The 14,523-nt window shown below is 39.2% G+C and overlaps 1 protein-coding gene across 1 annotated transcript in view; it reads right to left on the bottom strand.

The window, feature by feature from the left end:
* Positions 1-10,789: 10,789 nt before the first annotated feature.
* Positions 10,790-14,523, bottom strand: part of LOC139707937 (receptor-type tyrosine-protein phosphatase gamma-like) — a 37,905-nt gene continuing 34,171 nt past the window's right edge. Inside the window, exons 16-18 of the mRNA XM_071619932.1 lie at positions 13,875-14,038; positions 13,049-13,184; positions 10,790-12,407 (exon numbers count right to left, since the gene is read on the bottom strand). Coding sequence (XP_071476033.1) covers positions 11,463-12,407; positions 13,049-13,184; positions 13,875-14,038 — 1,245 coding nt within the window. The 3' untranslated portion in view covers positions 10,790-11,462. The remainder of the gene's footprint in view (positions 12,408-13,048; positions 13,185-13,874; positions 14,039-14,523) is intronic.

Below are 14,523 nucleotides of genomic sequence, written 5' to 3'. Positions count from 1 at the left end.
GTGGGTAATACACCAGTAAGTAACTTGGTGTTATGAGGTGATATGCCTGTATAGTAACTTGGTTTTAAGGTGTGCAGGTGATACACCTGTGACTTGGTGTTAACAGTGTGTGGTTATACACCCGTGACTTGGTGTTATGGTATGCATGTGGATGGGCTGCATTGTGTATTACGAAGCTCTTTATGGAATAGTGCATTCACAGTGTGAAATAAATTGGTGTCAGAAAAGTTTGACACTGATAAAAAGGCAAAAAAGCTCTCTCGATATTAAGATCTACTGTGTGAATGGGCATGAGGGAAATATCCTTGTGTGTGCAATATCTGCAAAGATGATTGGCTCAATACATTGTATCTCTACAAATGTCACTGTGTCAAGAAATTATGATTCTGTGTAATATTAATACATCGGTAGCAATATATGGTCTTATGCATTGCCTATTGGTGTGGGAGATGCACAATGCCAACTACACTGTATGTGGAAATTCAAAGACATAGCAATATTCTACATATTAAACATTCTCAATGACCTGTGTCTTATGATGCTTTTTTTTTTTGGGGGGGGGGGGTGGTGTTTTCTGGGTAATTTCGTTTTTTTTAATATTTTTTGAATGGAATGATAGTGGTATAGGTAACGTTTTGGGATGATTTATGATAATGTTGCTCTAAAGTTGTAGCCAGCATGAATGCTGCCTATGGGAACACCAGTGGCAAGTTACTGAGAGAGAGTTTAAAAGTTCAGCACAAACAGTCATCAAGAAATAACTTTGCTTTCAACTTCAAGCTATTATCATCACATGATGGTCTATTCATCAAAATCATTCAATCAGCTTTCTGAAATTGTAGCTTAAACATACTGTCCATGGGGTGGTCTGTCCACAAGAAATGAAACAGGGGGCTGAAGGAAACAAACCAGTCAATTGTATTCAATTTTATCATACAATTGTTTGAATTTACTGTCTGTTTTTCTATGAAGTATGAGGTCTCTACATGAGTTCAAGCTCGAAAATGACTAACTAGAAATTTCTCCATGTTTGATACAGGGTAAAGTTCTGAATATGCTATGTGATCAATTGCACAAATGTATATCCAGGGTATGTGCATTTATCAGAGACCTTATTATGGCTATCAAGGATAATATATCTGATTTGTGTTCCCTGCAATACAACATTTGCACCAAAGAGTATTGCAAAATGTACACTGATGCTACTAGATCTCTGTAATGTTGCTGTGAAATTATTAAGTTGAAGGTCACACATTTCAGAGCTGAAGACTACAATGTACCTTGATGCAAATAGCTGTGCCGTGTAGCTTGCAGCAGAGACTCCAACTCTCCAGTTTTCGACGGGAGATCTCCCGCTGAAATCCCTTTTTGGCAAAATCTCCCGTTCTCCCGCTTGAGATTTAATTTCTCCCGCCCTGGCTCTGTGTCTCCCGCTTGAAATGATTTCTTACTTAATACCATTGTATGTCGAAAAATAAGCCTTATGGCACGAGAGAGCATCTAGAACCCTATAGAGCTTCCAGGGCCCTTCATGGGCCCTGGACCCCGGCCGCAAGGAACTTCGCGCACATCAAATTGGAGTCTGCCGTTTGCTAGGGCAAGTTTCAGGCTGGAGAATCTCCCGATCAGAAGGTGCTTGGGGTTGGAGTCTCTGTTGCAGGTGCATCTAGTTGGCATACAATCATTTTTGTGTATTTGGGAGGGGGTCATGGGATGGGATCGGTAGTGGAGAGTGGGAGAGTGCTGTTGTAATTGATTCTGCAGTTAAAAGTAACACAAAAAAGTGCTTGTAGAGTCCAAAAGAGAAGAAAACAAGCTTCTTTGTTGTTGATGCTTAGAGTTAGGTGTTGCTAGTTTGTTATATTGCATTTAATATTAGGAAAAAGGAAAATATCACAACACTTTGCTGGAGGCAGTGATTGCGTCTGAAGAATTATAAAAAAGACAAACAAACGAAAGCCAACAGAATTTGTTTTTCTTCCCGTGTGTAGACTCATAGGCAAAAATGAATGAATTTGGTGATGAACACCTTTATTTTATGTGTGGCTGCTACAGCAGTGAACCCACACTGTACATGGCTATATCAAGTATTGTGTTGCATTGCATCACGGAAGATGTATTGGGCATACATATTGTATAATAATGTTGCAGCTGCTTAAGGTGTGTGATGTAATTATTGATACCACCAGTCATTGGGATTATGTAATGAGATTCTCCATGAGAGGTTCAACGCTACGGTCTTATTACAGCTAGAACCTGGTTGTAGAAGGAGAAATTGAGCCATCACTGTTTTGTATCTTATTAATGGTCCTGTATGTGACTGTGCACGACAAAACTAATGTAAAGTTGCACACCCTGATTTTATGTGAACACTCAAAGTAGGGGAATGGGTCAACCTAGTCAATCTTGAGTTTTTCATATTTTCTGAAAGAGCAATTCTTCTGCTACATTATTCTTAAGTTTGGGATCGTAGAATGAATGGGGAATTCTGTTTTCAGCAGTTTTTTTTGAACTTTTTGTTTTGTTTTGTTTTGTTTTTAGATTGTGTGATTACCATTAGGTATGTTTCAGAGGCCTCTTTTCATTTCTTAAAAACGTTTTACACACTCTTCACTTTCAACTCTAATAACTTTTGAAAGGATGGTGCTACTGCTTTAAAAGTTGGTATATGCCATGAATAGAATGTGGTAACAAAGCAAGTACATAATGTAGCTCAATCTGACAATCCCTTCAATGTTGTTACTATGGAGTTTTATATCCTACTTTTGTCCCTTTCATTGCACAGAGCACAGCTTGGTATGATTAAGCGCTTGAATAGGCCTTGGCTTATACTTCAGAGCCTCTTTTCTCGCTACACACTTTTCCAGAGTTTGTGCTTTCTTTCCAATATTTAGAGGTTATACATTATTGTAAAGCTATTGTAAAACTTAGTCTTTTTTTTTCAGAATCTGCCCTTAACTAAAAATCCATGTCTGGCCATTTTTTGTTGATTTTGTGGGTTGGGATCACATGATGTTTAACATACAGCTCTGTCTCTATTAAAACAATGGCAGCTTCACAGGGAAGATGTGTTGCCTCTGTTTGCAAAACGGATGGTAACCAGAGATAGATCTGCCCTGTGAGGTCTCTACAAATGTGACATAACATCACAAAATCACTGTGAACAAATCGCCAAATGCTGATATACCAATTTCGATATGATACAAATGCAGTAGTATATTCCACAGCTTTCCAGTAGTGTATGATTTGCCCTGCTTTAACCCGTTGAGGAGGGACTGATTTTGCTACAACACGCATTTCCCATGGGCACCAGCCCGAGTATACTCAGGACTCGTCGTCAGCGGGTTAATATTCCAAGTCCTTACCAGAGAAAGGGTAAGGAAGCTGGCCACCACACATTCACATGAAAAAAAAAATGCTACCTCATATGGCATTGTGTTGTCATGTCATTTCTGTTGAATATTTGCATGTTTCTGTTGCATAATTGGAACAAAGAACCAAAAACTAGCAGCACATATTTTCTTTGAGATTGTGTGTTACCGGGTTTGCACCAAGGAGTAAGAAATGCTGCGTACACAACAAAGATTTTTATGGCATGAAGAATGCATCATAGGTGTGGCAGTGTACGTACATATGAAGAAAACTAGAAATGTTTTGTTGTGAATGGTGAAATCATATTGTTATGCGACTTTCTTCTTGTAGAGAGAGTGTTGACAACAACAACAACAATAAAAAAAAAAACAACCACTATATCAAAATAATGATCTAAAATTTGCTGGGGCCCACAAAAACTGTAAACATTCATTTATGTATTTTCGTTAAATAAGAAACGCAGTGCAGAGAGTGTGTTTTTATGAAAATGATTGAGTGACTTATCTTTTATTAATTTTAGTTGTCCTAATTCTCTCTTCAAGGATTCTGGAAGCTATGTGAAGCTCTAGCATGAACATATTTCTGAATTGAAGCAGAATTGAAGCAGAGCATACCATCATTAATTATAGTCAAACCTACCTTAGTGACCACCTGTCTATATAGCAGGTACCAAAGAAAATTTCCTTCAAGAAAAAAAAAAGAAGCCATGTTAGAGACCCTGTCTATAGCAGCCACTTGTCTATAATGGCCATTTTTAAAAATCTCCCTTGGGTGCCCGCTAAATATAGACAGGTTTCGCTGTATATTTTTAAGAAACAATCTTTGAAAACAGTAGTGCACATGTATGCCTGTGCTTAAACACAGAAAGAAATCTAATCAAGGATGCTTAAACATTCCTTTACAAAATCAACTTTTGTATAATTCATATGTCTATGAGATGTGAAATGCTTGCGAGTGAGACTTATATCCGATGTGGACAAACAAACTACAGCCCTAGAGCTGCATTTTGCATTTACAATGGAAGACTTGTGTCAGAATGATTGAAAAAAGTAGCTTAATTTAGCATGTGACACCCGAAACAGGAATGTACCCACTACAGTTTATTAAAAGTCTGAAGTTCAGCCATATTTATGAGACATGCATGTATCAGCAGACTGAAGTAAGCTGCCAATTTTTTAATCACCAGTTGAGGTTGTTTTGGTGATCACTGCATGCATTGTTGTATGTGTCAACCATCACAGAGCCGGTGTGCAAGAATTTCAAACTTACGCCTAATAGCATTCAGCATTTACAGACCAGGTGGGCAGGAAGAATCGTCTTTATAGACTTGAACAGCACTTGGCTTGTTGCATGATGTGTGCATTAAGAGGATTTGCAAGGCCTTTTGGTTCAAAGGTGCACACCCAACAACATGACCAGGGACAGGGGTGGAGGTACCATCTGTCTATGCTTCATGATGCACTAGTGATCACAAAATTGACAGCTAACTTCAGTTCACTATTTTTCCTCTGAAGAAAAGTTTGTCAAAGTTTTGCACTGTTTATCTAGCTTGGTGTGTCTGTGTGTATGCAAAGTGTGATTTTAAGATAATGAAAGAAATCTAATAGAAGGACTGTGTATAGGTACATTTTTTTTTAATCTATCCAGAGAGGTAACTGAAATAATATCCTGTTTATATTGGAACAGTGGATTGTGCTACAAGAATGCAATGAAGATAACAAATTATTGTGTGCATCACGTCATTAAGTGATTATATGATTTTAAATACAGTAATGAATAAAAGCTCAAAGATTATATTTGTGAATACATGTATCATGTGGTTTTGCTGTGTGCATGGTATCTTAAGGTCATATTTTATTTATTCAAAAAACATCAAACTACTGAATTACATAACCAACAAATGAGCCCAGCTGAAGCCATGGCTAGTAAATTACAATTTTGACCACAGTTCAGCCACCTTGACCATGACCATCTTTCCTCTTCTTTTTTTTTTTCCCATTGACTTTGCTATTTCATGATTTAATGTGAGTTCATTCATTTGTATTCTACCTACCATATATTACCACTGGACATTCATAGCTGAAGTTAAAGCTACAAAATACAATACCAATTTAGCCCAAGTGCAATGACCTTTGATATTTCAACTTGAACAATTTTTTTATTATTTTTTTTTTACTGTAAAATCTAATCAGGGCATCTGTACCTCACTTGAGCGTACCTCAGCCAGGTACCGAAGAAATCCAGCCAAGGGTTTTTCTCAACTTGCAGTAATGAAATCTGCGATAGATGAATTAAATGGAGCTACTAAGCTCTATGAAGTGACAACTTGAAAACATAATGCCTCCAGTTTTGCATGTAGCAGAGGCATAAGAACCGCAGGCTTGGGTAAAAATGGTTCTAAAAAGTGCACCCAGTGCACCGGAAATGTTTGCATGCATTTTAATTTATTTAATTAATTCAATTTTGTGAGAGCCAAAATTTGCAAAATTACAATGCACATGAAAGTTCTTGTCTATGCCAAATGCATTGAAGGCCAGTGGCAATTTGCGAAAATTTCATGCCGCGAAAAAAGCCGTCGGCTCCAATGCGCAAAAATTTAATTCTGAGATAATATATCTTGCTTTACAATGCTGGCAAACATGCTGCTTCAACCTGGCACTTCACTCTAACAAGTATCATAGGGTTATCCCACCACAGGATCACACACACCACATAAAAAAAATCTAGTAAAACATATAAAACGTGTGCCGCAGCTTTACAAATGACTGAAATCCATACATACAGCTGTACACAAAAAGACACACACACACACCACTTTCAATAGTTACAATGATATTGATCCATTTATTTTCCTTTGTGAAGCATATATAAAGACAGCCATGACGTGCTACAGAAACAAGGATCACGTACAATCAATGCCAGGCTTCCCGCTTTCCTATTTCACGAGGGATTCTTCCCTCTCACTACAAACCAGATTCCTTCCCGCATCAAGCAAACGGTGGTTCTTTTACAGAGCAACACTTCATCATGTATACCGGTAGATATATATATATGTAATAAAAAAACCAAAAAAAACCCAAAAGAACAATGGCTGATTAGTCTTTTGTTTTAAATATATTACAATATCAGTTCTGTGATATATAAATCTTAAACATTGATAAGGCATAACACTTGACACATTCTCCTGTTTCTATCTGCCACAGACTTCGGGAGCAGAAACAGCAGCACACAAAAATACAATAATCACATCTTCAAAATTTGCATCTTACCCCCTTCCCTCCATGCCCCATACATTTGTTTTGCATGTGGGGCAGGACTTTCTAACAATTGCAAGAAGAAATCATACCCTCTGATTTACCCTGAACTACAACATATCGAGAAATAAATAAACACAATCATTCCCATCACGGCATCTACGACAGGATGAATCTTACACTACTAGAGTGGCAAGTACTTGATTGCTAGAGACAACGCATGAAACAATGACATGTACACAAGTGCAACGGCCTCTATCAATCATTTCAAACTACCTGGTCCCTTGTAATAGACTACAATATAAAGTGATACTTTAGTTGCAAACAGATGCACCCCTTTCCTAAAATTCCATCATTTTTCAGAGAAAGAAATAGCTAGCAGACACTGATCTTTCCAGGCAATAATCTGTAGATTCCACTCTACATGGAAAAAACTTCAGGTGGCTTCAAAGCCTGAACACAGACCCTTCAAGTATGGACATACCATTTTGCTAGAAACTACTGCATGTACTTGTACCATTTCACCTGATTTTATAATTTCCTCTTTTCTTTTTCCCTGTCACAAAAGAACAAGTAAGAGGGGGACCATTTTGCTGTACTATCATTATCCTACTGCCCTGCAAGAATATCAACTAAGAGGTAATACTGGGAATGTGTCATCTTTCATATCTTAATATCTTACATTATGTATGATATCTGTCTAGGCACTTACTGGATTTTCACCTATAAGTGGGTCACTTATACTATGAACAGTATTTTATTGTATCTGATTGGTACCACCTTATAAACCCACAGACAATTCACATGAACTATGACTAACAAACAAATTCTTCAGGTTGAACACAGTTCTTTCATTGTTATCATTTTTTACTTACTCGTCTCCTTTTTTTCTGACCACACTGGGATAATAGATTGACAAATATCATTGATGAACTGGTTATCAACATGAAGGGTCCAAAATTGCTGAAACTTCAACACCATCAGCACTAGCATTCCTACCTAAAACCTAGATAGGAATGTGTTGGGATGTGGTACTTTTAAATAATGCCTGCATTCATTGCACATGGTCTCTTATTCATAAGAGTTAAGTTTTCCACTTTTGGATTCATTATCATAGCCTAACAAATAACAGAGTAGTTTTGTGAAATTTTATCACAGTATTTTATATATTTATTTATTTATTTGGGGGGTTTTTTGGTCAGAAATGCATACAACAAAATCTGGGCAAAACACATATCAACTTGCAAGGATATATTTCAATATTGCAAATAAGCTCCATCAATTCATATTATCAACATTCACATGTTTCTTTATCATGATTGTGTGGAGAGAAAGAAAAAAAAAATTGTGACAGCATTGGGACTAGTACAGAGGTCTTTAGTTTTGGGGACATCTTTGGTGATGCCCAACAAAACCAAGATATCAAAATATTGGCAGATATCCGGACCTCTCTCACAATCAACTGTGTGAAATTCAACTTTTCCCTGGTATTTTTCAGTGAGTACAGTGCTTGTTAATGCTGCCATCAATATACTGTAAAAGTGGAAATTTTCGCGCATTTCGTGCAACCTGAAGCTAGCGCGAATATAAAAGCGCGCAAATATTTTTGCGTGCCATATGTTCCAGCAGTTGATGTCTTGATTCCGCAGAATTAAAAACATGCGAAACTCTTCTTACCCGGCCAAGCGCAAAAAATTAGTTGCACGAAAATATCCACTTTTACAGTAAACAAAATAACACAGTTCTGCGTCAATGCAGATAGCTTTCTTGCTCTTTCTCCACATTAACTTTGGCATGGCATGGTTTCAAGATTTTCTAGTACTTGAAATAGATATAAAACAAGTAAGAAGAAATAAAAACAAGTATTCAATTGTGACTGAATTCTCAGGTTTCAAATCCATGTTCTTGTAGCAGAATAGCAGCAGAGTACAGTGCCACAATATTACAAACTTGTACAGGTACATTGTAACTTGCAAAACTGGAAATGTAATTGAAAAAATTGTTCCAATGTCACCCAATGAACTTCACTCACAGGAATGGAAAATCTTAAGAGTCATTATCTAATCTGGCACATCTATTTTACTGCACTGAGGATACAACACTCACATGAAACAAACAGGTACAACAAACAAACACAAAATCATCAGAAACTAATAAATCAATCCACAAAACTCATCAAAATACAGAACTTTTTTTTCAACATTTGGTGCATAAATGGGCAAGAATAAGGGCTTACAACTACACAACATTAATACAATGATTTTCAAGTGCTGCAAAATTTGTTTTTGCAAGAGTCTAGAAACAAATATTGAATGAGAAGATAAAGAGTGTGATATATTTGGAGATCAATTAAACTGTCAATAACTTGCACAAAAGCATTGACCATTAGCACCATTGGATGAATGAGTTTTGAGAATCTAAGATATGGAAACCTTCAATGAAACTTATGCCTAATGGCACACAACACCACACAGGATGACTGCTAGGTTAAAAAACAACAACAACAACAATAAAACAATCAACAAACTTTTTTATAGCAATTTCTGGATTGGGGTGCCTACAGCTGTGATATAGACAGTGACAGCATTACAAATTGGAAAAAAAAAATTGTATGAGAGCAAACTACATGTACCAGGTAGTGCTGCTAACGTAGTGAATTCCATTAAGTTGGAAAAAAAAGGACATGACAATAAACGAACATACAGCAATGCTCTCTTTGAAGTTAAAATAAGATGCCTTCCCTTGCCTCAAAGGGCAATTACAGGCTGCATAACAAAAACTTTTGTAACGTTAATGAGGCATTTAATGATGTTTTAGAGGTTCATGATAGTAACGTTCAGCCAGAGTGAGGAAGACAAATGTTCTGATACAAAAATTAGTTTACTCTTTAAACAGTTCAGCGGGAGGTTGAAAATATTGTGCACCAACCCCCCCCCCCCAAAAAAAAAAAATAATAAAAATAAAAATTAAGAGAATAAAGTTGCAAACAATCATGTTGTGTATCCTCTTTCCAGGCAGGAATGATACATCTTTGTGAGTTGGCTTTACGGGCAACATGTGGCACCAGTCAGTGTGCTATTCAACAGTGAGCCAAAACATGCTGCACCTACATGTACAAAGATATGTTGTGATACACATTATGTGGTTCAGAGCCACTCACTACTAGTACCCTGACATCAACGTAAGCATGTGGGACTAAGCCAACCAAGCCCAATTCATATCTCCCTCATTGGGGTGAAACTAGTGTGCTACCTACAATGTATGTATCCTTTCATCAAATGCATGGGCAACGGAGCCACAATAGTATGTAATGTTGATTACATCACGAATTATTGGCAAGGTACATGTACACATGGTGCCCCAAGCATGATAGACTTGCACAATCTTTCATGTGATACCTCATGGGACTTTCTTTCCTTGCTTGCATAGCGATAAGAAAATGGGCTTCAAACACATAGAAAATGAGGATCACACACCCGTGAAGAGACCCTGTTAGTTACCAGAGTAGGAACATGCAAAAACAATCAGGACATGGCATCAGGATGAGCATTAGCTTGACTTTGGACCCTATAACTCAAGGTTCAGCTGGATACCAAGAGTGTATGTAAGCAAACACTGAAATCTTCCAGGTCACACAAAAATAATAGCCATAAAATTTGTTGTAGACAATAGTGCTATTAAAGAGATTGGAAGATAATCTTTTTTGCACTGGTTTCTGGCTGAAATTCAAGCGATCCCTTCTAATTAAAGTAAGCTTCATGATGATGTGAAATGCCACTTGATTTATAGTGAAAGTTTCCCCATCCACCCCTCGGCCTTCGTTCAGTCAGCATCTTGAGGAAAACATTACAGCCTTGGAAAGACACTGCATTCATTTGTGTACCAGGTTCAGGGACCTATTTAGTTCTTAGAGAAAACATCAGTGTCAACCTGTCCAAGCCATGCATCACCCACAGACAAACACACACATACACACACACACACACACACACACACACACACAAACATGAGTGACATGATGCAATGACCTCTGATGCTGATGTTTTGCCAGGTATACATACCACAAGATTTGACGACGTGTCCAAGTGGATCATGAGTGTTGCTTTCGGCAAACAATAAAAATACAGGGACAAACTTTGATAGTTGAGTAGCAACATGTTTCACAAGTTCACCGATATATACACTTGTACCATTGCTTTTCCTCCCTTAGATGAAACATGCTTCGTGACTGAAGTAATGAGATGCTATCATGATACATGATGTCAATGACAACACATTCTCACCGGGAGAACCACAAGTTGATCCTAATCAACAGCTACGGACACTAATGCCGTTCCGACAGAGGCGATCCTAAACATGGAATATTCTGTATGATACACATCCACATACACTGTACAAACAACATTTAAATCTCTGTACAAAAAAAACAAAACAAGCACTTTTGTGGGCATGACGTAACAACAGGCCAAGCGACACCCAATACAGATTGTTAAAACATAATATATGATGCCATTCTTAACTCTCTTAATGTAATACTGCAAAGGAGTGCTCTATACATGGAATATAGTCATTTAACACAAATGTTTGGTTCACAGAATATAACTCAGGACAAAGGGACTACAGGACACTTTCCTGCTGCATCAGGGAACTCAATGCGGCCTATTATAACATATGTTCCGCTTTGGCTTCTACTGTTGATTGAATGCGTTACTTTGGTTATGCACTTAAGGTCTTAAGTGATGATCAGTTTAAGGACTCTTGCCACCAAATGGTGTGGTAAAAATAAATCCCAAAGCGTCCAGCATGGGTCGCACTGCTTGGAGGAGGTAGAGAGCCTCACGCTGACTCTATGTGGAGTGGATCTTCCTCGTGTGCACTGTGAACAGACTCCTGACTGTGATAGCTATGGCGATTCTGAAACTTAGCTTTCACTCCCATAGAGATATTGAGCGGAGCACTCTCCTCATTCAGTTCTGAAGGGTCTGTCTCCATGTCCCCATTGTTTGTGTCTTCAAACAGGTCCACAGCACCGTTCACATTCAGGTTGACAATGTCGCCATTCATGTTGGCATTGTCCAGGTCCTCAGTGAGGGGGCACTCGTTGGCTGGGATGTCATCGTCTCCGTCGTCATCGCCGTCAGTGTCCATGCAATCCCTGTCATCATCACATATTTGCGAGACTGGCCTGTATGCAGAGTCCGCAGCGGTCTCTCCTATGTTGCCATTGGAGACGTCCGCTGAGGAGACATGGATTTCTGGAGCAACAAGCGGCTGTCCCACTGCACCAGCGGTCTGTCCGTTGATCAGGACAAACTCCTGTTCGCTGTTTGGAGTGTTTGGTTGAGAGTCTTTGGACCTGACATTGACCAGTTCGTACACCTCTCCGACGGACTCACTTGGGGTGTTGTCTCCGGGTGTGGTGGCTGAGGAGCTGACATTGTTGCTGCCATTATTGGCGGAGGGTTTTCGTTTCTCTGATTTAGTGCGACGGTGCCAGAACTTGGACGGTCTGGCGTGTCTGTTGGGGCCAACGCTGGCCATCGTCTGGCTACGAGTCCGATAGAAACCATCACTGTCTAGCGAGCTGTTCCGGACAGAGTCAGACAGCCGTAAGCTACCAGGGTCCACATGACCAGGGCTACGGAGGAAGTTCCAGTCCCTCCCATGTAGACCAGGAGCATCAAGGATGCCGCGTCTTGATCCCTGGCGACGCAAGCTTCTGATCTGTTGCTCAGCGGAATGACAACTCTGCAGGGCCTTGAACAGGAAGTAATAGTCCTCCTGGAAACAAAAAGCAAAAAAAGTGTACAAGGTTGGTTACCACTGTCAGGTAGTCTGGTCTGTTCCTCACACGTTTCCTCAATCTCAATCTCATTCAATTCCTCAATATTCTTTTCCTGCTGGCTCTATCCTAACCAAAATCAGATTATGCCCACCTCTCACCAAAGCAATGGTTAAGTGAATTCTTAGTTGTCCACAATTATCATTTTGCTACAGTTACCTGAACACAAGTTCACTGTACTAACAATGCATGGAAGATAATTCACATGGGTTCCGGCAAATTTGGTTCAATGTAACTCAATCTGACTTTGCTAAACTACATGTTCATTCAAGTTATGGAACTGCATATACAGTACATGAAAGGAGTAATATACAGTTTATTCAGAACAAATCAGATGTCAAGGTTCTATTGCATCATGATCTACCTACGGAAATTATGTCATTTGAAGGAAGCAGGTTCAATGAAGCAGATTATTGTTGATACTTGAAAAGTCAATTGCTTTAAAATTCTGGTATAAGAAAGTCTTAAACCATATCTTCAAACAAAAAAGAAAAAAAAAGTGGTCTAAAAGTTTTCTTTAGAGACAGCTCATGACACTACAGCTCAGAGAAGGGGGTGATCTCTGAACCTCTGAAGATACCTTTGTGGGGATGAGGTTGGGCCTCTTTGCGGCATACAGCTTCACCGTCTTGTAGATGTCCACAGCCTCCTCGTGGATGAGCTCCTGATGGAGGGTAGAGAGGGCGCAGAACGTCCCCGCCTGGCAACCACCGTTCCTGTATCACGGATACACACAAATAATGTGAATATGAATGTGAGGGTTGTTATGACGGTGACATGACATTTGTTCCTGCGACAATTGCTCCGGCCTTTATTTTCTCCAAGGATTTAGGGTTAGGGTTGTGATAGGGTTTTAGGTATAGTTTGATGTGTGGATTAGGATTTGGGTTAGGGTTCTGTCTGTGGGTAGAATTTATGTTTGGCTTAGCATGCAGATATTTCATGAGAGCAATTGTCGCAGGAGCAAATGTCATGGAACCAGTTTTGACAGCAGGTACATGTATAGGTGTCCCCATATGTAGGTAGTCCCCATCATACAGGAATATATACCATATGCCTTTCATTGGTAGGACTATTACTTTGGAATCTACAAATTGTGTACAAGCAGAGTTACCTCTTCTGAAAGAGCCCCCAGCTGGATTCACCATATGTGCATACCTAGTGGCAAAAGTGCTACCATCATTATCACTTTAATCATCATCATGGTCAAGATCATGATGATCATCGATCATTATCATCATCGTCATCACCCATCTCCATAATCATCATCATCATCAGCAGCAGCAGCAGCAGCAGCAACAGCAGCATCAATATTATGTATCATTGTCATAATAATGCGTGGAAAGAATCATGTATCATGATACAGTCATTTGCTCCAGACCAAACAGTCACACCAACCAACCAACCTGTCGTGCACAGTGATGGGTCCTACTGTGTCCTTGTTGGATCTCTCCAAGAACTCGTTCCTCTTTTGCACGGCGTAGATGAGGTCAAAGGCCGTGTGGAGCGGGGAGCAGCACTCGGGCCAGTAGCTGCAGTGGTACTGCCTGACATTCCACTGGTCATCGTCCTTGTGCATGAATGTGAAAAAAGACTTTCATCAATTAAGCCTGCTCCTGATGCTAATAACAGTTTGAACTCCTATTACATCCTGCAGTCACTGAGCAAAGTGAACTACTAGATGATAGCAGTTTTCAGATTTCCATTCCTAGGTTCCAGTAAAGGCACTGATACTTTTTACACCTTCCCTGGAAATTTCTAATGCGTGTGTCATATTTCCTCAATGTTTTTGTCTGTGGTTGACAGTTTGAACCATCAGTATCCTTTACCACTTCCCATAATCTCTTCACTTTGATCATGAATAAATTCCTAAAATTCCTTGCAATTTGGAGCAATCTGCTTGGAGCCATCTCTGATATCTAAACCCTGTAATCCCTCTGAGAGTCCCTTGCCAATTTCATTTCCCAAACCTCTTAACCCGTTGAGGACAGGCTGATTTTGCTACGACACGCATTTTCCACAGACACCTGCCCAAGTATACTTGGTTGGGACTCG

Source organism: Diadema antillarum, unplaced genomic scaffold (genome assembly GCF_040938485.1).
Source record: "Diadema antillarum isolate AM-2024a unplaced genomic scaffold, OU_Dant_1.0 seq00001285_RagTag, whole genome shotgun sequence".
In the NCBI taxonomy this organism is placed as follows: Eukaryota; Metazoa; Echinodermata; class Echinoidea; order Diadematoida; family Diadematidae; genus Diadema; species Diadema antillarum.
Note: the sequence above shows the minus strand (reverse complement) of the source record. Positions and strands in the feature narration are given on the sequence as shown.